Source organism: Leuciscus leuciscus, assembly GCF_965113295.1.
Source record: "Leuciscus leuciscus genome assembly, chromosome: 7".
NCBI classification, from domain to species: Eukaryota; Metazoa; Chordata; class Actinopteri; order Cypriniformes; family Leuciscidae; genus Leuciscus; species Leuciscus leuciscus.
Genome location: NC_138731.1, coordinates 5550887 through 5578126, shown reverse-complemented (window position 1 = coordinate 5578126; position 27240 = coordinate 5550887). Strand labels below are relative to the sequence as shown.

General features: G+C 41.1%; 1 protein-coding gene across 5 annotated transcripts in view; it reads left to right on the top strand.

Moving 5' to 3' along the window:
• The window catches only part of LOC309503314 (protein NLRC3-like), a 186173-nt gene that overhangs the window by 17910 nt on the left and 141023 nt on the right, over nucleotides 1-27240 (top strand). For 2 of the 5 annotated variants that reach the window (XM_082176076.1, XM_082176075.1), the window contains 7 exons: nucleotides 6645-6761; nucleotides 7375-7434; nucleotides 7517-9310; nucleotides 9478-9639; nucleotides 10732-10905; nucleotides 11214-11387; nucleotides 24395-24784. In XM_082176076.1, coding sequence (XP_082032202.1) covers nucleotides 6645-6761; nucleotides 7375-7434; nucleotides 7517-9310; nucleotides 9478-9639; nucleotides 10732-10905; nucleotides 11214-11387; nucleotides 24395-24401 — 2488 coding nt within the window. In that variant the 3' untranslated portion in view covers nucleotides 24402-24784. Of the gene's footprint in view, nucleotides 1-6644; nucleotides 6762-7374; nucleotides 7435-7516; nucleotides 9311-9477; nucleotides 9640-9839; nucleotides 10593-10731; nucleotides 10906-11213; nucleotides 11388-24394; nucleotides 24785-27240 lie in introns of those variants that run through there. The other 3 variants (XM_082176078.1, XM_082176077.1, XM_082176079.1) reach the window with 3 other exon arrangements.

The following is a 27240-nucleotide window of genomic DNA, read 5'->3' as shown; positions in this document are numbered from 1 at the left end:
ACTATATGAATTCAGTTGTGTAAAACAATTTTGAATCCATTCATACATTGCATTTTTTGTGGACATCAATGGACAATGATGTGTTAGGAGCCACTTCTTCAACTTTCTCTCTAAAATAAGGTAAGATGATTTTATTTACTTTTAACTAAAACAATTGGTTTTAGTAAGCTTTTTATGTTATATTCTTTTAAAAGAACTGAATATTTTTTCAACCTTAGTAAAATTATTTTATAACCATTACATTTATACAGTTTTAAAGGTATGTTTATCAACTTTAGTTTAATTATTTTTGTGGGCATCAGTGGTATGGACATTGATGTGTTAATTTTAACTCAGTCATTTTTTATTCATCTAAAACTAAAATAGTTGGATCAATAAGATATTTATATTATACTTTTAAGGAACGGTATGTTTTTCAACTTTAGCAAGATATTTTATTTTATATTATACACTTTTAAAGGTATGTTTTTCAACTTTAGTTTAATTATTTTTGTGGGCATCAGTGGTATGGACATTGATGAGTTCATTTTAACTCAGTCATTTTTTATTCATCTAAAACTAAAACAATTGGATCAATAAGATATTTATATTATACTTTTAAAGGCATGTTTTCAACTTTTGTTAGTGTGAGATTCACTTGACAGTTACACTGTAAGGAGGGGGGTCAGAGCTCGCAGGAAGAGGACGCGCGCATAGACACACAGACACACAGACACGCGCGCGCGCTCCTTATGTTTTGAGACAGTGTGAGGTCATTCAGGAATGACTATATGAATTCAGTTGTGTAAAACAATTTTGAATCCATTCATACATTGCATTTTTGTGGACATCAATGGTATACTTCAACTTTCTAAAATAAGGTAAGATGATTTTATTCATCTAAACCAATTGGTTTTAGTAAGCTTTTAAAAGAACAGCATGTTTTTTCAAACTATTGCTAGTGTGATATGCAACATTATGTAGATTTTATAAGTATTTCATTATATAATTTTAAAAAAGAGCAGAATGTTTTCAACCTTAGTTAAATTGCTTTAGATGATATATTATACACTTTTAAAAAGAACTTTAGCATGATAATTTATATTATATAAATTATATAAAGGATAGGATGTTTTACATATGAATGTGAAATAACTAAATGTTTTTTCAACCTTTAATTGTTTTAGATTATATAAAGGATAGAATGTTTTACATATGAATGTGAAATAACTAAATGTTTTTTTCAACCTTTAATTGTTTTAGGTTATATAAATTATAGAATGTTTTATATATAAATGTGAAATAACTGAATGTCACATATATGAAATAACCACACACGCACACACATAACTGGGACAAAGTTCAAACATCTGTTCTATTTAAATAGGTCAAAAACTAACCGTCAAAACTATGATTTAGGACTAGCTAGGTCACCGGGGCAAAAGCAACTGTCAAACCACATGATCGATAGGTAGGAAGGGCAAAGGTTAATCCCATGACCTCATACCGGAAGTTCAACCCATCAATCATAAGGTCACCGGAAGTTCAACCTGTCAAAAGGTCAAAGGTCAAAGTCATTAATCATTTTGACACTTGCCATAGTATAAGTACTACTTGCATCGTACTCGGCGCTGCATCGTACTCAACACTTTGGGGAATGCCTTCAGCATGATGCGTCTGAAGTCTGTAGTGGAACTACTCCAATCTTGATTGGTGCTGTGTCTTTCGTCACTCGTGACGTTGCATGTGACGGTGATCCGGAAGCTATAAAAGGACATCGGAACATAGCCGCGTCAGCTTTTGAAGGGTCGAAGCAAGTCGTTCTCAGGAGCGTGAAAAGTGTGGCCGAGGGATACAGCGTCAATAGTAACCCGAGGCGTTCCCTTCCGTAAGGGAACTTCTGCTGCATCGTACTCGACGCTTTGGGGAACGAATACCCACGCCGCCACACTGAGAGAAATACGCCCTGGTGTAAAGCATCTGGCACACTCACAGACGATAGAAATGAGTAGAGGGCAGATCCAACTAGCTTGTCATAAGATTTGGTGTAAGAAGGGGAGGTCTGGAGCCGGAGGCTCGACTGACCTCATGGATGGGAACCCCAGACAGTAGAAAGTATTAGATAAGAGGTGAAGGCAAAAACACACCTTGTACTTCAGATATGAGTGGTTTCTGCAGATAACCAGTTGTCTAATTGATAAAGGGGAATAGCTCCTAACCCTTGATACATCACTAGATGGATTGACTCCTCCCAGCCCGAGGCCTAACATAGGAACCTCCAAGGCTAAGACCTTGACTGTCCGACACATGCGATGGAGGATGGAATACCTGAAGAATCATGATATTGCCTACAGGCACCTCAGTACTGGGGCAAACATAATGTAGAGTGGCTTCCACGCTAGCAAGTAAGAGGGGGCAGCACCACCACTCTTCCAGGGAGTAAGACGAGCAGGAAGCAGACTCAATAGATTCTTATATATACTCATGTATTTCACCCACAGGACATGATGGGTGCCAGGGATAACCCATCAGCCTGATGCCAATAGGCTGGATGACAGGATTCATCCTCCAATCTACAGGAACATGGAGTTTTAGTGGGAATGTCCCTACATGCCCACCCTTAGAGGCTTGCGGAGGGCACCGAGGCCGCCACAGAGGCCCTAAGCATGAACGGGAGATCCCGTTAGAGAACAGGATGGAACACCAGTACTGAAGCCAGTGGGCAGTAATTAACTAGGTTCAGTGCCGTCCCTAACTTTATACTTTTAGTTCCTAGTAGAGTGGGGTTCTAGAGTGGATGACCCGACCACCTCAGTGGAAAGGGCTACCTATTTATGGGTTGTCTCCATAACTCCGGCTGTGGATGAAATATTGGACCACCGTCCTGAGAAGAAGATCTCTCCTAATAGGGATTTGCCATGGAGGACTCTCCAAGAGACTAATAAGGTCCGAAAACCAAATTCGGGCCGGCCAGTACGGAGCTACAAGGAGTAATCTCACACCGTACCTCCTGACCCTCTCTAGAACCCCAGGGAGCAGAGCGATCGGGGGAAAAGTGTACAGACATGACCTCGGCCACATCTGTACCATGGCATCCAAGCCCAAAGGAGCTGGATGTGAGAGAGAGAACCAGAGCGGGCAATGAGAGTTCTCATGAGAAGCGAACAGGTCAACCTCCGCCTGGCCAAACTCTCTCCATATAAGCTCAACCACTTCAGGATGGAGCCGCCATTCCCCGGGCCTCAGCCCCTGCCTCGACAGGATGTCTGCTCCCAAATTATCAACCCCAGGAATATAAATAGATCTAACAGAGAGAAATTTATCCTAGGACCAAAGAAGAATCTGATGCGCCAGTCTACAAAGAGGGCGAGATCTCAAACCTCCTTGACGGTTTATATAAGAGACCACTGACATATTGTCTGTCCTAACAAAAACATGATGGCCTCTGAGGTCCACAAGGAAGTGCCTCAGGGCAAAAAATACAGCCAACATCTCCAGCAATTAATATGCCATGAGAGATGATGGTCCTTCCAAGTACCTCGGGTGTAACAGCCCTCCATAACCGCACCCCAGCCCGTGAGGGACGCATCCGTAGTCAAAGTCTTCCTCTGACATGGTGCTCCCAGAACCGGGCCCCGAGACAGGAACCATGGTTTCTTCCACATCACGAGAGAAAGAAGGCATCTGCGCGTAACTCTGACCATGCGAAAGGGGTTTCCCAGAGGAGAAAACCCCTTGGTCCTGAGCCACCACTGAAAGGCCCTCATATGGAGCAGACCAAAAGGCACTACTGTGGAAGCTGCAGCCATAAGACCCAAAACTCTTTGAAAGTGTTTGACAGTGATGGCCTGGCTTAACCTAATACTCTTCATTGTGTTTAAGATAGTATTTATACGAGCAGGAGACAATTGTGCCCGCATCGTGACTGAGTCCCACTCTACTCCCAGGAACGTAGTCCTCTGAAGAGGAGTTAAGGAACTTGAGTCTCAACCCCAAGCACCTCAGATGACGCAAAACAACATCTCGAATTGCTAGTTGATTGTAATGCTAGTCATTACATGTTGAATTGCTAGTTCTTTCGACTGAGCCAAAATGAGCCAGTCATCTATATAATTTAAGATACGGACCCCCTGAAGTCTCAATGGAGCAAGGGCCGTGTCCATACATTTAGTGAAGGTGCAAAGGTTTAAGGCTAGGCCGACTGGAAGAGTCCGGAACCGATGCGCTTTTCCCCCAAAAGTGGATCTCGGAAACTTCCTGTGATGGGGTTAGAAGGGAACGAGGAGTTAAGGAGCTTGTGGATCTATCACGACAGACCAGTCCTCAGAGCTGGTCTGACTGACAGTCGGTATCTTGAATCTGAACCCCCTCAGAGGTTGATCCAGTACCTTGAGATCCAAAATAAGGCCTAACCCCCCCTAGTAGATAATATTCGTATATTAGCTCCACTGTAAGCAGGACCCCCTAGGCTATATTTTGAAGACCCCTTGGGGTATCTAAATATACCATTATGGGGACCAGTCCCTCGAGACTGACCTTGGCTATAAATTTCCAAATGGCTTCGGTGACCTGAAGCAGCTAACTGGCAGGAACTTACCGAAATATGTTCTCTACAGACCTCCTGAAAGGCGGCGAACTCGACAGCAGACATCAATTTCCTAAGGGCTGCATAATGGGGCGAGACTCTTGTACTCGCTCTCCTGGGGGAACGCCCATAAGGGTCCGCGTGTTACGACAAGACCTCTTAGTCGAAGCCATCTTAACCCGAGAGACAGTCCTCAGACCTGTCTTCGGTATGGAGGGCTTCGTGCGAGAATGTTTCCTCTGACCCCAAGCCTTACACGGGGGGGCACGAGAGGCAACCTTCTCAAAGTATGAGGAGCTGGCGGCTGTCCCATGAGGCTGCCCCCTGGCAGCAACCCCATGAGACCTGGACTGACAACTGCGGATAGCTGATTGTCGCTCTGCCTCCTGAAGCCTCTCGACAACGGTTCTTGCCGCGTCGCCAAAGAGGCCAGAAGGCGAAAGGGGGGCATCGAGAAGGAAGGCCCTGTCCTTCTCCCCGATCCCCAAGCAATTTAGCCATAAATGTCTCTCTGAGACAACTAGTGCTGCCATAGAACGGCCAATGGCACGGGCCGTCTCTTTAATAATACGGAGAGATAAGTCAGCCACTTTTTTACAGAAATTCAGTAATACCGTCGAGTGAGACCTTCCAGTTATCATCCACCTCTTTGAGGAGGTCAGCCTGGTATGCCTGTAATAACCCCAATGTGTGTAGGCATGCACCGGCTCGACCCACCACCATATATGCTTTCCCTAACAAATTCGATGTACGAGATTTGGAGGGAAGTGTCTGAGCTATCAGGGGTGACGCAATGTCGGGAGAAAATATTTCACAAAATATTCCTCAACCCGAGGCATCACCTCATAACCATTCTCATTAGATTCCCTAATGGATAAGTAAATATATACATGGGGGGAAAATAATTGAGATGAACATGGATTTTTCCATGATCTCGATACCTCAGTATGGAGATCAGTGAAAAAGGGAAGGCTCTGACACGAAGATTGTGACTGGGACTGCAGGAAGCGCTCATTTTCCATTTAATTTTTCTTAGTCACTTCCTGCTTATTAAATGGCCATTCAACCTTTAATTTAGCCACTGCCCTGGTTACAACCTCCAGCAACTCCTCAATAATGGGAATATGGGGTGGCGAATCCCCCATCCACGTGATTCGGTGTTGATAATATCTAACTCCTCGGAGCCAGATAAATCAAACGCCGTGTCTTTAACACGGTCAGAAGAAGCCGCAGCGCGGGCTTCCGAACCATGCGCGAGACCAGTGGAACTGGTTAATAAACACTGAGAAAGGGTCGCAACCGTCTCAGTATTATATGCCAGCCCCACTTGCGAATCCCATGCATACAAGCGGCGCGCTGCCTCAACAGATGCGGGACCTGATGTACTGGGAACGCAAGCCTGTTCTAATTGATCGAACAGGCTCAAACGGGAGCGGAGCTTTTTCATAGGTAACTGAAAACAGTTTGCACAGACAGCGCCCTCGAGTACTGCCTGTGCATGCTCCACTCCCAAACAGACAACACAGAACGAGTGCGTGTCATCCTCGCTCAAATAGCGTGGGCAAGGGGACGCACACCGCCTGAGTCGTTTCTCTATATTCGCCATATATATTGAGATAGACGGACAACACCAAATAAGACAATACAGTCACACAGAGCGCTTGCTGAAGACAGAAAGCTGACGCGGCTATGTTCCGATGTCCTTTTATAGCTTCTGGATCACCGTCACATGCAACGTCACGACTGACGAAAGACACAGCGCCAATCAAGATTGGAGTAGTTCCACTACAGACTTCAGACGCATCATGCCGAAGGCATTCCCCAAAGCGTCGAGTACGATGCAGCGGGAGTTCCCTTACGAAAGGGAACACTGATAATCTGGACCAGAACAATACTGTCAAACTCAACCAAACTAAACACAACTAAATCACTTATTGGGAAACACAAACACAACAAAAGATTAAAAAGCAATGTTAAAAGATAGGTGAATGGATTGATTCTCTATGTGAGGTTTATCTACATGTACTGTAATATAATTAAGAATTCTTGTCTCTGTTCTTTTGTTTCTATTCTATTGAAGTCAAAATCACAAGGAGAAATCAATCTCACCGGAGTCCAGCTGTGTGTCCATAAAGAGTGACGCATCTATGACAGAGCCAATGAAATTTGAGGGAAAACACACATCAACTGATCTGAGGTACAACATTTCATAGATAGATAGATCTTCTTGAGTTACATGCATGTAAACTTTGGAAAAATAGACATGACAGTTTCTGCTTCAGAGTCACATTTTTAAACTGTCACCGTTTGGCATATAATGCAACACATAGGCGTAATTTGCGAGTTGTACATGTGGGACATGTGCCCACCACTCTTTGCCAGGGTCGATATTGTCCCCAGCACTTTTTGAAACATCTCGCAGCACGGATGTACCTAATACAAACGAAACAATCCCCGATTCCACCTGACCAAGTGTCGAGGTGTCCATAAGCAAGACACCTAACCCCAGTTGCTCCCGACGAGCTGGATGGCGCCTTGCATGGCTGACACCGCCGTCAGTGTGTGAATGTGAGGCTATGTAAAGCGCTTTGGTGGCCATAGGTCTGTGAAAGCGCTATATAAATGCAGTCCATTTACCATTTACTAAAATTATTTTATTATTAAAGTTATGTTAAAGTGTTAACAGGAGCGTTGAGGCGCTCATTGGCGCCCCTCTATCTGGCTCTATATGAACACTATATGAATTTTTGTCTCTGTTTTCTCGACTCTGTTGTATTGTCTCTGTTCTCTCCATGTTTGTCAATAATTAGTGAACAGTCTATGGACACTCGAGGAACATTTAGGGGAAGACACATGTCATCTAATCTGAGGTACAACATTTCTGTCTAGACATAAATATATTTCACTATCACTTTTACTAATTTGTTGTAATCTATTAATTTATTCTTTCAGTCGTGATTCTCAACTGGTCCAAAGCACATGTAAATCAAACCTGCTGAAGAAGTTTCAGTGTCTGTATGAAGGAACAGCAAAGCAGGGAAACCCAAAACTCCTGAATGAGATCTACACAGAGCTCTACATCACAGAGAGTGAAAGTGGAGAGATCAATAATGAGCATGAGGTGAGACAGATCGAGACACAATCCAGGAGAGCAGAAACAGAGGACACACCGATCAAATGCAATGACATCTTTAGACCTTTACCTGGACAAGACAAACCCATCAGAACTGTGCTGACAAAGGGAGTGGCTGGCATTGGAAAAACAGTCTCTGTGCAGAAGTTCATTGTGGACTGGGCTGAAGGGAAGGAGAATCAGGACGTCCAGCTCATATTTCCACTTCCTTTCAGAGAGATCAACTTGATGAAGGACAAAACACTCAATCTTTCAGATCTTCTACATGTCTTTTTCCCTGAAACAAAAGAAATTGAAATATCCAGTGATGAATATAAAGTGTTGTTCATCTTTGATGGTCTGGATGAGTGTCGTCTGTCTCTGAACTTTAAGAGCGAAGAGAAACTGTGTAATATATCTGAATCAGCCTCAGTGGACGAGCTGCTGATGAACCTCATTGAGGGGAATCTGCTTCCATCTGCTCTCATCTGGATCACCTCCAGACCAGCAGTAGCGGATCTCATCCCCTCTGAGTGTGTCCATCGAGTGACTGAGGTACGAGGCTTCAATGAGCCACAGAAGGAGGAATTCTTCAGGAAGAGAATCAGTGATCAGAGTCTGGCCAATACAATCATCACACACCTGAAGTCCTCGAGGAGCCTCCACATCATGTGCCACATCCCAGTGTTCTGCTGGATCTCAGCCACTGTTCTAGAGGAGATGTTGAGTGAAGCAGAGAGAGGAGAGATTCCCAAGACTCTCACTCAAATGTACACACACTTCCTGATCATTCAGAGCAACATCAAACATGAGAAGGACTATGAGAAGAGAGTGAAAGATGAAGACATGATTCTCAAACTGGGGAAACTGGCTTTCCAGCAGCTTGTGAAAGGCAACCTGATATTCTATGAGGAAGACCTGAGAGGGTGTGGCATTGATGTGACAGAAGCATCAGTGTTCTCAGGATTATGCACTCAGATCTTCAGAGAGGAGTTGGGCTTGTATCAGGGGAAAGTCTTCTGCTTTGATCATCTGAGCATCCAGGAACATCTAGCAGCTCTATATGCACACATTTACTTTACAAATAAGAACAGAAATGTGTTTGACAAAACCAAACAAAGTTTATTTTCTAAAATCTTAAACCAGAAGAAATATCATTCATTATCTGAGCTGCATCAGAGAGCTGTGGATGAGGCTTTACAGAGTAAGAATGGACATCTGGACCTTTTCCTGCGTTTCCTTCTGGGTCTCTCATTGAAGTCCAATCAGACTCTCTTACGAGAACTACTGACACAGACTGGAAGCTGCTTCTACAACAAAGAGAAAGCAGTTCAGTACATCAGACAGAAGATCAGGGAGAATCTCTCTCCAGAGAGATCCATCAATCTGTTCCACTGTCTGAATGAACTGGGTGATGATTCACTGATGCAGGAGATCCAACGTTATCTGAAATCTGGAGAAATAGGAGGAACCCAACTCTCCTCTTCACAGTGGTCAGCTCTGGTTTATGTGTTGCTGACATCAGAGCAGAAGATGGATGTATTTAATCTAAATCAGTTTATTGGAGCACAAAATACAGCAGATGAAGTTCTTCAGAAGCTGCTGCCGGTGGTTAAAGAATCCAGATCAGTTCAGTAAGTCACTCTGACAACAGTCATTACACTGATAAAACATGATCATATTTATGAGTTTAGCATGTGCTTTTGTACCTAAGGAATACTATAAAATGAGAAATTCATAATATCATTTATATCAGTGTTTCCTGAACTGAGAGACTGAAGAGTGTCATTGTTCTCTACAGGTTGAGGGATTGTGGGGTTACAGATGAAGGTTGTGCTGCTCTGACTTCAGCTCTGAGATCAAACCCCTCACACCTGAGAGAACTGAGTCTGACATTGAATAAAGTAGGAGATTCTGGAGTCAAGCAGCTTTCTGATCTACTGCAGGATCTGGAGATACTGAGGTAAGATTGTATAAAATGTCTCATATGGTAAATAATGATTGTGTTACAGATCTACCAGGCTCTCACACCAGCCAATCACAGCACACTCCCTCACCTGAGTGCTAATCACACACACCTGCACCTCATCATCACCCTAATGACTGCCACTATTTAGACACACACTTCACCACAATTCATTGTCCGGTCTCATTTGTATGAAGAGGACTACTTACCCTGCCTCAGTGACTACTACCTGATATCTCCAGCGATCCTTCTCCAGTCTCGTCTCCATTCTCCTCCGTGTCTCCAAGTCTAGTGTTGTTCAGAGTTCCAGCCTTCACTGCATCATCTACCAGTCATCACACCCATCAGAAGAAACATGCTAATCACTGCCAGCATCCCGCTCTCCAAAGTATCATTGCACTTTCCACTTACCTGCTTTTAGTTCATCCCCTCAGTTGTTGTCTCAATAAACTCCCTATTAACTTCAATCTCCTTCTCTTGAGTCTGCTTCCGTAACAGATTGCCATACAAAAAAGTCTACTGTGATAATACTAATGAGAATATTGCTTTTATTTTCATTACATTCTTTCCAATGTGTCTGACATAATTTTACAATATTAATGATTAAACATGATTGGATGATGTAAAGATGTGACAACCGTGTTCATATACAGATATGTTGATGATTTTGGGTACTTGCATAAAATTAAATAAAATCGGTTACACTTTATTTTAAGGTGTCATTGTTACCGTGTAATTATATATTTAAGTACTGAGTAATATATTAAGCAACCACATGTACTTAGTATAGGATAAGGGTAGGATTAGGATTTGGTTACGTGTAATTATGCATAATTTACCTGTTATTACTGTGGTAAGTTTATGTAACAGATGTAACAAGGACACTGTTAAATAAAGTGTTATCGAATATTCTTGCAATTTTTATCAAATGGAAACTAACCCGCTCAAGCAGTTTGTAGAAGCGTAGACTGAACCTTAGACTGGACCTGTTAATGGTGCCGTGGATTAAGTGTCTGATTGTGAAGTTCCTGCTTATCTGAGCTGTAGATCCTGAACTGAGAGACTGAAGAGTGTCATTGTTCTCTACAGGTTGATTGGTTGTGGTGTTACAGATAAAGGTTGTGCTGCTCTGACTTCAGCTCTGAGATCAAACCCCTCACACCTGAGAAAACTGAGTCTGTCAAGGAATAAAGTAGGAGATTCTGGAGTCAAGCAGCTTTCTGATCTACTGCAGGATCCTCACTGTAAACTGGAGAATCTGTGGTAAGATTTTATAAAACTCTCAACGTCGTCTGTATTTCTCCTGTGGTGAATAATCAATGATATACATAAATAAAATATAAAAAAAGTTTACCATCAAGTTACTGAAAAGGATGTTTAATCTTCAGTGGATTCTTTCCAAGTCATTTTACTTTTGATAGTTTTACAAGTCAAAAACATGATTGGATGTCCTGAAGAGGTGACAACTTCTTTCATATATAAATCTGTTGAGGAGAAATTCATATATATCATATAATTTATATCAGTGTTTCCTAAACTGAGAGACTGAAGAGTGTCATTGTTCTCTACAGGTTGTGGTATTGTGGTGTTACAGATGAAGGTTGTGCTGCTCTGACTTCAGCTCTGAGATCAAACCCCTCACACCTAAGAAAACTGGATCTGTCATGGAATAATCTAATAGATTCAGATGTGAAGCCGCTCTCTGATCTGATGGTGGATCCACATTATAAACTGAAGAAGCTTTGGTGAGTAGTGATAATTAAAACTGTTCATATTTTAATTGAAAGTTAATTTAGTTTCTTCTTAATTTTCTTTCCTTGTGATGGTGAATTACTCACTATAAACATGTTTAATAAGAGTTTGATTAATTACTTTATTTTTGTAATAGTTTATAGCAACAATTAAATATCTTCAAGTTTCTTTTTATTTCAAACAATTCAATATTTTGCTTTTATCACTGTTTTTTATTCCTAAATGATGTATTTTGAGAGAATGTCAATTGCAATAAAATATAATGGTAAATATTTATCACTATAGTTTCTTTATCATAAATAAACCTGACCCAGTGACACAGAAAGAGGACAGTCATACAGGGTTATAGATAAGGGTCAAGGGTCATAATTCATGGTGACTTAGAAGCAAAAGCAAAATCTGAATGTTGTAACGTAAATACATCTGACTCTGGGTCAATGTGAATTAGCTCAAGAATATAGGGAATTTTGGAAATATTACTAATCATAACTCATGGTCATAATTAATAAATCGCATATATATTTACTTTATTAATTTTCGAGATTACCTTGTTCTGTAACTGGTTTGGTCATCAGTCATTCGTCCAGCGAATAAATGTAAGATTATCACAGTTAAGAAGGGGTATCCCGTTTACAAACTCTAAGAAAGTTTATCTTCTGGCCACGAACATAAAACTTTCTGAGTTTATGAATTAAAACTACTCAAGGTAGTCTATAATATCGAGCTTGTAGCTGTAACGTAAATGCCTCTGGGTTAATGCGAATTAGCTCAAGAATATAGGGAATTTTGGCAATATTAATATTTATAACGCATGGTCATAATTCATAAATCGCATATGCATTTACCAGAGGTGGGACAAAGTCATTGTTATGCAAGTCACAAGTAAGTCTCAAGTCTTTGCCCTCGAGTCCCGGGTCAAGTCGAGTCAAAGATGAGGCAAGTCCCGAGTCGAGTCAAAAGTCAAAGCCAACAAGTCTCAAGTCGAGTCCAAAGTCCTACCATTTTAGTTTCGAGTCATTTCAAGTCCTCTTACCACAGATATAAAATTTATACAAATCATGTACGTCTGTAAGATTTGTATTTATTTAAACCTCTTTTTATACAATGACATTAATCAAATACAGTAAAAAACAGAAAATTTAATTTTCACAAAAAATGCTTGTATTTCAACAGCATATTGCACTAGAACAATGCACAGCATGCAGCTTCAGTCCTGTATTGTATTAACCTCATATTGCAAAACAGTTTAACTTTCAAATAGACATGGGTCGTTTTAGCCTAAACCTTTTTAAACATGTCATCAATAAAATCCTCACTCCTCAAAATTATCACTTCTGAAAAACTGGACCAACCTGATAATATAATTGGAATGCGTGTTGCAGTGCGTATGCGGTGCAAGACCAGCACGCGCAATAGTGCTTTCACATATGCTGCGTTTGCAGTGCGTGATCCGCGGCTGTACCACAAATACATACTCACTATTTGTATTTCAAATCCAGAAGTTATTAGCATCTTTTATTTAAAAAAAAAAAATTGTCAGCATTGCGATTCTCTTTGTACACACGTATACACTCTTTAATAGACGTATTCACGTTTAAATACAATTTAAACAACGTATTATTTAATGCATTACTCTTATATAATTATATATTAAGTTGCTCAAGCAAGTGGTAAAATATTTAACCATGTACTTATATTAAAATCGCATAGCCTACATTTTAAATTAAAACTTAAAATTGACAAAAACAGCAGACTCATACTCTTTCTTTTGCATAATTTAAATCTTTATACAATAAATCTCGCATGTCACAAAGAACTTGTTTTTCCACCTCCATGAATGAGACGAGTGTTATGTTGCCTTGTTGAAATGTATTTTCCCTTGATTTAGGCTACCCCGGTCTTAACGTCTCAGCATTGCGATTCTCTTTGTACACATATACACTCTTTAATAGACACGTTTAAACACAATTTAAACAACGTAGGCCTATTATTCAATGCATTACTTCTACTTATATTAAGTTCCTAAAGCAAGTGGTCAAATATTTAACCATGTAGGCTACTTGTATAAAAAAACAGCCGACTCTCATGTCTTTTATTTTATATTTAAATTAATACAATAAATCTCGCATGTCACAAGGAACATGTTTTTCCACCTCCACGAATGAGACGAGTGTCGTTCATTATGTCGCCTTGTTGAGGTAAATTGTAGTTTTCCTTGCTTTACCCTGGTCTTAAAGTGAAAATAGTATTTAATTAAATACATTTATGGTGAGATTACTACATTTTATTTAATTAATCGCGTTTATGGTGAAATTACTAAATTTTTAGGTCAATCTGTGTTCATTTTGACCACGAAACATGCGCTGTCACTTTAATTCAGCGCGTGCAGCACATGTGCAGCACAGCAGAAATAGACTCGGTGCGGAAACGATCGCGGCACTGCTGTATACGCACCGCACCTGGAACGGATCGACGGACTGCAACCGCGTGCAGTGTGAAAGCTCTAACCTGTTAACATGGGTACGGAAAAAAATACGCACCGCTGGCGCATACGCACTGCAAACGGAGTTTGTGTGAAACGGGCGTTAGATGCTGTCGAATCAAAACAACGTGGGACTACAGTGATTGGATGTCGTGCAGGCAGCGCGCGCGCTCGCTGCATGCATACAGCTGGTGCACATTTTTTTCACAGATGCAGATAAACTGAGAGCGGCGCGGCCGTGTGGACATTTTTTTCCCCAGTTTTCATGGGAAGTAGCAAGTCTTCTCGAGTCAAAAGGCGCAAGTCCAAGTGAAGTCACGAGTCATTGATGTTAAAGTCCAAGTCGAGTTGCAAGTCTTTGTACATTTTGTCGAGTCGAGTCTGAAGTCATCAAATTCATGACTCGAGTCTGACTCGAGTCCAAGTCACATGACTCGAGTCCACACCTCTGGCATTTACTTTATCAATTATAGGAAATGCCTCGTTCTGTACTGTCTGATCATTACAGTTAAGAAGAAGTATTCCTGTTTACAAAACTCCAAGAAAGTTTAATCTTCTGGCCACGAAGACAAAACCTCTTTGGGTTTATAAATTAAAACTACTCAAAGTAGTTTTATAATATAGAGCCTGTAGCTTTATAGATCTTTTGTTTCATTGACTTTATAAAAAGTGGGTTTTCAAACACAGAGACAGTTAAAAGTATAAATGGGTTTATTAATAAAATTGGCACACACTAGAGATTATATAAACTACAAACATAAACGTACGTAAAAATGCAACCAAACAAATAAACATTTAACCGAACAAAAACATAAAACATAGCATAATCAAAATGAAATGAAATGAAAGAAAGAAAGATAAAGAGTTAAGAGATAGAGGGTAACTTAATTCACAGACCTACAAGCTAAACACCAGGAATCAGCTGTTAGAGAGAAAGATACTTGCGAGATGTGGTACTCTTTCAGTGTGATGCTGCAAAGGGGACGCGCGCGTGCGCGTGTCCGGCTGGTTTGCGTCTAGCTTTGTCTTCTGGGTCGTTTCGCAAAACGATGTAAAGGCTCACTTGAAGTTAACGTTACCGAGAAAGTTCAGATTCGTCTCCCGGGATGGGAGAGGCTGGAAATCTTAGTTGCAAAGACCGGCTGTTACGACTCGAACATGGGTTCGTTCGATGGAGAAGGCCAGGGCCTCCTCCAGATGTTCCTTTGGAGAAGCGCTGCGCCGGGGAGAAGAAGGTCCGAAGAGCGGAAGTTGAGTTGGAAGCGATAAGAGGAGGAAGAGAGAGAGATGAGGGGGCTTCTGCCCTTTTAACAGACATCTGTTTACGCCCTGTTTTGGGGACAGAGCGAATCAAAACTTCTGATTTGTAGCGGGAAGAAGTCTTCTTTGTGTGAAGAAAAACACGCCCCCTTTTACCATATGTCTTATGAGGGAAAGGATTCATACTTAGAAATATGATATTTCCTGGAACAAATGCATATTATTGTACTTTGCAGTCAAGATTCGTCTCCGTGAGATGGAGAGGATTACAGAGATATCAATTATGACAGGTAAAGATTGGGGAAACATAACGTTACACTTATATGCATAATTACACACAAATAAAGTTTGATTAAACACACAATAAAGTTGTCAGTGTTTCCGTTATGGCAAGTGACGACACTTTGAGAAACATAGGAATACATATCAACATTCAGTGGCTTGTTATGTGGAAGAATATCTGTTTCCAAAGTTCCAGAGTGTGTGTGTGTCTTACTGTGACTATGTTTGCTGTTTGAGGTAGTGTGCTCTTTCGACGTTGCTGGGATTGAGTCGAACGTACACTTTATGAGTGAGAATCCTGCCTTGGTAGTCAGGACCGGGGCTGCTCTCTCCATGCGATGCCGGATGCCGGACCTGGTGAGGTGATGTCCGATCGTGGCTGCTTTCTCGCGAACCACCACAGCATCCTGTTAGAGGAAAGAGGGAGAGAGAGAGAAAGGGAGGAAAAATTTCAGCGATGGAGGTCCTTAGTTGGTTTAGGACAGTCTTTTTGGTTCGCTGAGGTTGGTATGCCACATGCTTTGATGTCCCATGCATGGCTTTTTGGCACATGTGGCGTCATTGTTACGCCTGGCCCCCCCCTTGTGCTTTGTGGCTTTACGAGCTGTGGCGCTGTGATGGCAACAGGTGCACAATGCGTATTGAAGTCTTGTGAACGCAACATGTGCGTGGTGGCAGACAGCTGTCTGAGGCACTGGTCGTCAGTGAGCTCAGATGGCCTGCGAGGGTGGTGGAGGGGTAAGTGGTGGCATAGGAAAAGTCTGTTCATCAGAGGCCCGCATGACTTTCTTTGTACACAGCGGAGGTAGCGTTTAGCGGCTCTGAGGCGTGCAGTGTAGTTGGTAAAGTTCGTTTGTGCTGTGTAATCACTGCAATGGTTAGGGTGGGTGGGTGGTTTGTCTGTATGTGGCGCAGACATTGGTTTGGTTACTCAACTGCAGGTCAGTCAGGACCTTGAAGCAGTAGGTGTCAGTGTTCGTTTTCTGTGTCTGTGTCAGACGTGGCTGCACTGTCTTCATCTGTGATGTAAGAAGACTCGGGCTCACCAGTGTTCTGGAGAGAGTGGTTACAGGTTCGACGGTCTGGGCTTGGAGTTCTGGACGGCGGGTGGTGCTGGTTCCAGAATCTTTCTGAGCGGTCGGTCCGACGCTTTGGACGGGCACCGTCACAGTCGTGCCGCCACCTGCTGTCTGGTTCTGAGCGGTGCTCAGAGACGGAGTGAATTGTGTGTGTCTTTACCGTCTTTTCATCCATAGCCCTTTGCTTGGTGTAAGCCTTGTGGGCTAAGTCTCTGAGTTTTCGAATAGACATGGTTCGTGGGCAGACGAGCACACCGAGATGTTTACTCACGGTGCTATGCAGGTTCCGCAGAAACAAGGTTCTAAAGGTTATATCTTCTTCCATATCTGGTGTGTTGGTTGCTCCGAAGAACGTTTGTCGGAGTCGGCCATAGTAGGAGTGTGGGTGTTCAAGTCGGGCCTGTTTGACGACAAATGCCGTGATAAACCCTTGGTCTGATTCTGGGTCAGAGAATTCGCGGATCAACGCTTGTCGCAGTTGCTTGTAATCTGCTTTGACAGGCTGTGGTTGGCGATCCAGAAAACTACGCACCTCTCTGCTTGAGGTGATTCTTACCAGGTACAATTTGTCCCAAGCTGTCGCGTTGGCGACAGTTTGCAGGTGAAAGTCAATGTCTTGAAGGTACGCATGAACACTGCAGTCTCCGGCAAACATAGGAATGTTTCTGGCCAGCTTGTCAAGGCTTGTTGGAGGAGAGCTGTTGCTGGGGGCCCAATCCGTCTGGAGAGGATTCTGACCCTTTACAGCTCTTGGAGTTTGGCTGACAGGCGTGGTGTTGTGCAGTGGGCTTTCGCCCCCCTTTTCAGCTCTGGGTGTGTGGCTGAAAGGCGCAGACTCGCTGGAAGGGGGAAATGGTGTGAGATGTTCTTCCCCTTCCCGGTCGCGGTTGAAACTGTAAGCATGTCTCAGTTCTCTGCGAACCATGTCTAGTTCGTATTCGAGATCGTGTCTCTGCTGAATGAGCTGATGGATTTTAGTCTCTGCTCTCTCAAGGAGAGCTTCAGCCCGTTGGAGCCTTTCGTTGAGTTCCTTCCGGGTGTTTTCCTCCGACTGCTGTCTTTGATCTGTGTGCAGACGAAGATCGTCCAGGGCTTTTTGAAGTCTTTCAACTTCCTGTTGTAGCGTTGTGTCCGTCTCGTCCTCTTCCTCGGTCAGGAAGATTAGCTGGTCTAGCCGACTCTGTGTGTGGGCTCGGTCCTTCCGGGCTTCTGTGGCCTGGAGCTGTAGTGCGGCTGCCTTCTGTTCCATGTCGAGGCTGAGCCTTTCACTGGCCCGGGCCTTGGTGACGAGGTTGAGTGCGAGTTTTCCGAAGATTTTGGCCAGCTGCTCGTGGTCGTACTTCTGGGTTGGATCGCAGGTCTCAAACTGGTCCAGGTACTGTGGGTCAGCGGCATCCTGGGGTAGGATGGTTGCTGTCATTTCTCGCAACCGTGTCTCGAGGGCGTGCCAGCGGACTGCAGGACTGGGTGAGCTCGACATCTCTGCTTACTGTGGTGAGAGAAGCACAGCACACACAAAAAGAGACAAAATGCAAGTTTGTTTTAGGGTTAATGAGCTATACTCATACGGGCAATGCCGTTTATGAGAATTTCGGGGCTAACTGATGCCGACAGTTAGCTGAGCCAATTTCGTGGGTATGGATGAAACCCACAATAGAAATTTGGACAGGCGGTAGCCTGGGGGTCGTTTTAGCGACGCCCGCTTTGATCGTCACTCTATTATTCAGCTTTTCCTGGGGTCTCTCTTAGGTTCTGTGTCTAAGTGAAATGAAAGAAACAAATCACAACAGAGTGGAGAAAGAGACAAGGTTGAAGGTAGGGAAGATCAGAGGGAAACACAACACAAGGAAGTGAATTGGTCTGCAATGAAATGTCACAAACAATAACACGGGGAGCGTTATTTAAGGAAAATAAATCAAATAAGATAAAATAAAATAAAATAAAGAGGCCTAAGCCTTATTAACACTGCGAGAGTTCCTGATCGGGCCAGGAGATGCGTGGGTTATCGGGACAGGACCTCGAAAGAAGGTGTGTCTTAGAGAGAGAAAGGTGAGTCCAAGCACTTAAAATACACCCGAAGGAATAGCTAGTATTCTGTGGTTCCTAATAAGTGGATGGGTTCTATCAAATTTTAGTTTACCTGGGGTGAATAGAGGTCATCCAGGTGGAAACCAGCGGGCGCGGTCAGACTCTCCGACGGTCCCAACACCAGACAGAGCGCAGTGTCAGTAACGCCGGACAGATGATCCCCGCCCACCGGAAACCACCAGGGATGACTTTTGGATTACCACAGTGCACTGACTGAGTCCTGCCAATAGATACACAATAAGGGATTAAAATGTTAGACTTAAAGTAAATTAAGGCTTTCTGGTTTCATCAAATTGAGTAAATAGGTATGCAGGAGTCAGAGGCAAAGGCTTTACTAAAATAATGATACAACAAAAGGAAATTACGATAATTGGTTGTAATTATCAGAATAACCTACCCCCCCCCCCCCCCTGGAGAGACTGGAGAAAGAGGGAAGAGAAAAATAATTATCAATGAAATACAATTTGACTAAACAACACAGGTTTGAGACGCAGGCAGAGGAAAAGGCCCCGGCAGTGGGTTTGTGCCACAAGGGTGAGGGCCGTATGTCTTCTCAGTGGTCTTCCCTGGCTGATTAGACACAATTTTGAATTAAAATTCAAACTAGTTTGAATTGAAATTCAACTAAGCATGCAAGGGGAGGTTCAAAATATAAAATAAAAAAATAAGGAAGGAAAGAAAATTAGAATGATGACAGTGATGTATCAATACTAAAATTAATTAAACTGAAATTCAGAATGACTTCCCATAATCCTTACAATAACACTGAAGTTATTAGTATTGATTATAAAAATAATCAAACGAAAAGGGTGGCAATGAGACACTTCAATTGCAGACTGGGGGTTAAACAGATATTGATAAGTCGACCCAAGATCGCCACACGGTGGCGTGCTTCTTCCTAGGTGGACCCATCAATGAACTGAGTGAATCAAATCTAAGTTTTTAATTCGAAAAGTTTTCTTCTTTTTTTTCGAACTTAACTTAAAGTGTGACAGTCAAAAACAGAAAAAGGAATTGTCTAACTCCAAATAATATCAGCATAAGCTAAGCTTGAATGCAGTTAAGTATTTGAGAGAGAAAATGAATGCAGAGAGAAAAAGAAATTGAAAGCAGGTATTATCTTAGAACGCCACGAGATGGCGTAGTTGCGCTCGCGCAGGCTGACGTCAGTGGGAGGCGACGCTCACGCAGGATGACGTCGGTGGGGGGCGCGTAATTTGAGCACTGCCACACCTCTAGAGGCTGCCCTCTAGTGTCGGTGACGTGATTCAGCAGTTAAGACAGCAGATTTTTTTATCTGTGGAATCACAAGTTTTTTTTTTTTGCGCTCTGTTGCATGCGGAAAATGAGCGAGTTTTACAACCTGTGACTACAGGGATTACACATTATGCATTACACATTGAGACGGTTTTAGAATAAGAACAGGGATTATCATCTTTTCTTAATTCATAAAACTGGTCTCCAATTACACATTATATATTATACACATGAGACGGTTTAAAGAAGGAGAACAGGGATTATCATCCGTTTTCTTAATTCATAAAACTGGTCTCCAATTACACATTACATATGGTTTACAATAGAAACAGGTATTAAAACTTCTTGTTTTAATCACTAGAAACTGTGAGCAAACAGGCATTGAACATCTATTTACTTAAGCTGTGAGCACAACAGGCATCAGAACAGCTGTGAGCAGGACTTATCATCTGCTCATCTCCCATAAGCATTAATCAAAATAGCACTTTTATGATTTTTGCGTAGGTTTACGAAATTGGATCGCGAGGCCAATTTCTGACCAGGAGCTTATCGTTAACGTATTGTATATCATAAGGCCTATTACGACTGAAAACTATCAGATTTACGTCTTCGTCCTAAAAGAGATCCTTCGTCTTCATTTAGTCGGTTTAAATCATGTTACATGTATCAACTGCAAAGAGTTTTGCTTCGTCTTTACAGAGACAGATGTAATATCATGAACTGCAGTTTTAGCAGAGCTGAGCTGGCTTTTGTGCCTGCCATCAGCTGGGTGAGTTCGCCTTAGCGACTTATCTCACAATTCAAAAACGCGCGTATAGCCTACAATTATTAATACCAATAATACACATTCAACTGAAACTGAATTTGCCCACAAAAAATGAAGTTTGAAACTGCTCGAAATGTCTCCACCATTAAACTGTAACGTAAATGCCTCTGGGTTAATGCGAATTAGCTCAAGAATATAGGGAATTTTGGCAATATTAATATTTATAACGCATGGTCATAATTCATAAATCGCATATGCATTTACTTTATCAATTATAGGAAATGCCTCGTTCTGTACTGTCTGATCATTACAGTTAAGAAGAAGTATTCCTGTTTACAAAACTCCAAGAAAGTTTAATCTTCTGGCCACGAAGACAAAACCTCTTTGGGTTTATAAATTAAAACTACTCAAAGTAGTTTTATAATATAGAGCCTGTAGCTTTATAGATCTTTTGTTTCATTGACTTTATAAAAAGTGGGTTTTCAAACACAGAGACAGTTAAAAGTATAAATGGGTTTATTAATAAAATTGGCACACACTAGAGATTATATAAACTACAAACATAAACGTACGTAAAAATGCAACCAAACAAATAAACATTTAACCGAACAAAAACATAAAACATAGCATGATCAGAATGAAATGAAATGAAAGAAAGAAAGATAAAGAGTTAAGAGATAGAGGGTAACTTAATTCACAGACCTACAAGCTAAACACCAGGAATCAGCTGTTAGAGAGAAAGATACTTGCGAGATGTGGTACTCTTTCAGTGTTATGCTGAAAAGGGGACGCGCGTGCGCGTGTCCGGCTGGTTTGCGTCTAGCTTCGTCTTCTGGGTCGTTTCGCAAAACGATGTAAAGGCTCACTTGAATTTAACGTTACCGAGAAAGTTCAGATTCGTCTCCCGGGATGGGAGAGGCTGGAAATCTTAGTTGCAAAGACCGGCTATTACGACTCGAACATGGGTTCGTTCGATGGAGAAGGCCAGGGCCTCCTCCAGATGTTCCTTTGGAGAAGCGCTGCGCCGGGGAGAAGAAGGTCCGAAGAGCGGAAGTTGAGTTGGAAGCGATAAGAGGAGGAAGAGAGAGAGATGAGGGGGCTTCTGCCCTTTTAACAGACATCTGTTTACGCCCTGTTTTGGGGACAGAGCGAATCAAAACTTCTGATTTGTAGCGGGAAGAAGTCTTCTTTGTGTGAAGAAAAACACGCCCCCTTTTACCATATGTCTTATGAGGGAAAGGATTCATACTTAGAAATATGATATTTCCTGGAACAAATGCATATTATTGTACTTTGCAGTCAAGATTCGTCTCCGTGAGATGGAGAGGATTACAGAGATATCAATTATGACAGGTAAAGATTGGGGAAACATAACGTTACACTTATATGCATAATTACACACAAATAAAGTTTGATTAAACACACAATAAAGTTGTCAGTGTTTCCGTTATGGCAAGTGACGACACTTTGAGAAACATAGGAATACATATCAACATTCAGTGGCTTGTTATGTGGAAGAATATCTGTTTCCAAAGTTCCAGAGTGTGTGTGTGTGTGTGTGTGTGTGTGTGTGTGTGTGTGTGTGTGTGTGTGTGTGTGTGTGTGTGTGTGTGTGTTCTGGAATGCCTTTGAGGCTTGGGTCGTAAAGTTTTATGGTCTGAGGTAGGGTTACAACAAGACACGACTGAGGAATTCCCTTCAATGAACATTTAGAATTCAAAACTATACTCTAGCAAACCAAACCTCTATCACACGTGCATATAGGAAGGTACACACATTATAAAGGAAAATAACAGATATTTCTCTTATTCTCAGTTATACACAAAAGGGTGTTTGTGTGTGTGTGTGCGGAATGCCATGAGGCTGTAAAGTTGGGGGATACGAGTCACATGGGCGCTGGTAAATGGGTCCTCGTGGGGCAATTATTAACCAGCAAGGACAAAGACGATGTGTTTTGCCATCACATGATCCACTTAATGCGAAAAGCAGATGCCATTGTTGTTACATAGCTTAATTAGATCTTTTATTTCATTGACCTTATAAAGTGGGTTTTCACACACAGAGACAGTTAAAGTATAAATGGATTTTAATAGATGTAAACTAGAGAGATTATATGAGCTACAAATATAAACGTACATAAAAATGCAAACAATAAAACAAACAAACATTTAACCAAACAAGAACATAAAAACATAACGTGATTAGAGTGAATGAAATGAAAGGGAGAAAATAAAGTGAGAGAGAGAGAGAGAATTGAAGAAGAGCCTGGCAACTTATTACAAACAAAGAACCCTCTTGAGAGACACCATCGATTCAGATTTAAAATATGTCAGATTATATACTTGCAGTTTGATGCACTCTTTTGTGGAGCTGAGAAAAAGGAATATGTGTGTGTTCCTTTTAGGGCTGAAATGCGTGTCCTGGTCTTCTTCCGGAGTTGTGTAGCGGGAAGAATTGAAGGTTCACTTGAGCGTACGTTACCGAGAATGATTCAGGCTAAGTTCATTCAGCTCGTGAATGAACAGAGGCGAATAGGAAAACGAAACTAGACTTATAGAAAAACATACAAAGAAATAAAAGAGAAGAGAAGCAGGCCGAAGCCGGTCCGGACTTGGGTTTCCAGAGTTTCCGAAGGAGGGAGAAGAGAAGATGAGAGTTGAGAGAGTGTGTAAACTGAAGGTTCGGACTTTTAACAGTGTCCCGTGTACGCCTCCTTTTGCGTGGAGGACGAATCATTTTAGCGCATTTCGAGCGGAAGGTTTTCCGTTGTCCGGTTAGACACGCCCACTCGAATGAGTCATGATTGAGATCGAATTTGAGAAGATTTGCTCAAGATATGAAATGTGTCAAACGATACAAATTACTGCAATTGGTTATCGAAATTCACCTCCCTCAGGTAGAGAGGATTACAGAGATATGAAACACGTAATTTGGAGATTATAGTAATACAACGTTACATGAGATATGCAGAATTACACACATTTAAGGTTCGTTCCTTCAGATAAACGTCATAAACGAAGTGAATATAACCTAGGAAAACACACAGGAGTATAGGAAAAATGACATGCTTATATTCTAAGTTTAATATTCAAAGTTTGTGTATGTGTGTGTGTGTGTGTGTATGTGTGTGTGTGTGTGTGTGTGTGTGTGTGTGTGTGTGTGTGTGTGTGGTGTAAACTCACGCGGTGCTGCGGGAATTAACCCTAAGGCGGTCAAAACAGAAGCTCTTGTCTTCTCCTCTGACAAAAGAGGTTGTGTATGAAAATCATGATTCGCTAATTCAGAACATCTGAGTTACATACAAAGGACATTTGTGCGTGTATGTGTGGTGACTTCTCAGTCTGGAATGTCGCATAGAGTTTCGTTATCTCTTTGGTGCATAGAGAGATAGGGGGTTTGGAATGCAGAAACTTTGCAAGGCTGGGGGATGTGGTGTCATGTATCTGGTTATCCTCAAAAGGGCCATAAAGTGTCGCGAAACGACCATTTGTTGCGACTAGCTGGAGCCGATGTGTGATTTGTATTTGTTTGAAGCTCACCGCGTGGTGCGGTTTGTTGATTTTGAGGAGGGGGTCTGTTTGATAACCCCATGATTCACTTGATGCAGAACCCATCTGGCAGGATGTCATTGTCATTGTTGCTACAATGTTTAAAAACAGCTTTAACAATCATACGGTATTATATTATAATCTCTCACTTAATCATCTAAGTAGTTTCTTTTAGTTGTTCTAAAGTTGATAATGCAATAATGTTGCACACGTTTCACTGTCTGTGTTTCACTTACAGGTTCTAGATGTTAGTCTGACCTTCTCTGGATCAGCTGGTGGAGAATAAAGAGCCTCTACAGACACAATCACATTCAACAAAATCAACAGACACAAACCCACAGTGATCATCACACACACACCTGTGTTTGTGTAACTTACAGAATGATCCAATCCTTCATCCAAAGTCAAACCAGGAAATCTTCAACCAGATGAACTGGATAAATATTCTGAATATTCAGATCCAATCTGACCTCTGACCTGTAATGCCTGAATCATACACTGTAAAAAAAATTACTGCTATATACTTAAAAAAAATATATATGGTAACAATATTACACATAATATTTTTGAGTAAAGGCTTGATTTCTTTCATGGGATCTACCTGAATAAATCATGTAAAATCCCCTAATTTATTTAGGTCTATGACATGATGAATTTAATATTTTTAGTGAAATATGCTTTTTTATTTTAAGCATTTTTTACTCTCAAAATTGTGTGAATTCAAGTGAATGGAAATTACCTGTTTATATTTGACTTTTGAGTTATATTGTATTATTAAAAGACTGTATGCTGCTATAGCACAGCACAGAAACAAACGTGTTACTTCATTATCATTAGCAGAGTTATTGCTCAATGAACAAAACAACATGCTTCAGAGTTTTAATCAATGCAGATATTCACAATCTAACCATAAGCTCTTCTGCACAATGGTAACAATCGAAACTTTAACATAATAGAAACTCTTTCAAATGTAAACATAACTGAACATTAAACATTAACAGATGTTTCCCTGTACTCAAAAACATATGAAATAACACTTAATTTCAAGATTTACTCTCCATTTCCAGCCATGTGCAAAGCATGCTGGGAACAAACAATGGTGTCTCTAAATAAAACCACATAATTGAGCTAATTCTCCTAAAATAAATAGGAAGCCATTTTTCCTTAAATTTATCAGGCTTATCAGTTCCTCAATTCAAGCCTCAATATTGTGTATGTTTCCTTAACTAGTTTCCTTAAGTATACATGAGATTAAATAATGATCTGAGATGTCATCGCTCTGCTGCAGAATTTCAACATTGATTCCATGTGACAATATTAGATCTAAAGTATGATTACGACAATGAGTAGGTCCTGACACATGTTGTCTAACTCCAATAGAGTTTAGAATGTCTGTAAATGCCAATCCCAATGCGTCTTTTTCATTATCTACATGGATATTAAAATCACCAACAATTAGCTTTATCTGCAGCCAGTTCTAACTGATAGAAAATCAGCAGATTCAGATTGCTATAAATTGAATATAAATCATCCAAGTGAGGTGCTGCACACTGGTGGTGGTTGAGGAGAGGTCCCCTGATATGATCTCGTTATATAAATGCCTCATTCATGCAAATGCCTCATTTATTCACTGATGAAGCACTTTGTAGACAAATGCCAGAAATAAAATCAAACTGGTTAGTAATAAGTGAAGCTGGTAATGCTGTTTTTGGAGTTGTTTAATCCTCTTCTGCTGAGATCTGGAGAGATTTAATGTCTTCTTTTCTCTTCAGTTGATTTCATCTAAGGCTGTGACTGGAAGTCAGTTGTAGTTCTTGTGTTTCTGCTCATCTCTTTTTACTGTTCTCTTTTTTCCTTCAGTGATTCTGTTTAACAGGCTTGTTGAGACTAAGATCACTCTAATATACACAGATTTGATGGCCTAAATAAGGACAAGTTCTGATTAATTTGCTTGTGGCATTGCTATGGCCTACTTGTGGTCCAGATCTGGCAAACAGGAGCGGAGCACCAAAGTGCTTCATTACATGTGTTACGAGGGTCAGATCATCTGCGAGTGTCAGATGTGGGCATAATGGGCCGACTGGGCTTTTGCTATATACCACTTTTTATTAGAACAGTAACAACAGAATCGCTATTCAAAGCAAAACTTAAAACCTATGTCTCTCTGGGAAGGTTTATGACTCCTGAGTCTAAATGGAGCTGATGTAAGCATCTAAATATGTGCTTTTTCTTGTATGGTGGATGTACAGCATGCTGTTGAATGTTTATCTGTTTTGGTCTTCTATCAGAACCTTTTATTTAATGTTGTTCAGCACAATGGTGGACAAGGATATATCCTTCCATATCCAGATCTAGTTATCTATGATCAGATCTTTTTTTGCATAAAAGTGCTTTAATAACAGAATAACAGAAACAAACAAACAAACAGAAGAGCATCTTCTGAATAATTTGTGAAAACTGCAAAATAATCATTCCTATTGTTCTGCAAATCTTTTTGAAAGTTGTTTTCTCTGACTATCGAACACATGCTGTATTCATATGAGCTGAGAGAAATCTTCAGACCTAAACATCATGTTGCACAGTCCAATTAACACACACTCACACTCAAGACTCATTTATTTCTTATTTTGCACATTTAACAACTCATTATCCAGAGGCACATTTATGCATGTATCAGTCACTTTAATCAAAAAGACTTGCATTGCATTCAATCTATACATCTGATCCCTGGGAATCAAATCCATGACTTTGGGTTTGCTCACACCATGATCATGATTATCCAGGTTAGTCAAGTCATCTTCATTTATATAGCGCTTTTAACAATGTATAATTGTGCTTTTAGTGCAAAGGGTTCATGAACTGTATCTGTTTTAGTTTGGGGATTTCTGGGGATTTTTCAAAAGTTGGGTTGCTGCTAACAGGTTAATGATGTTTCAGTGGAATTTTCTACCAGGAACATAGATGGGGTTTATGTGTTATGTTATTATAGCAATGTGCTCTTAATGTACTGAGAGCAAATAAATAGCTTTGATTTTTTTCAGCTGATCTACATTATTAAATACAGGACAAAATAAATGAGAAAAA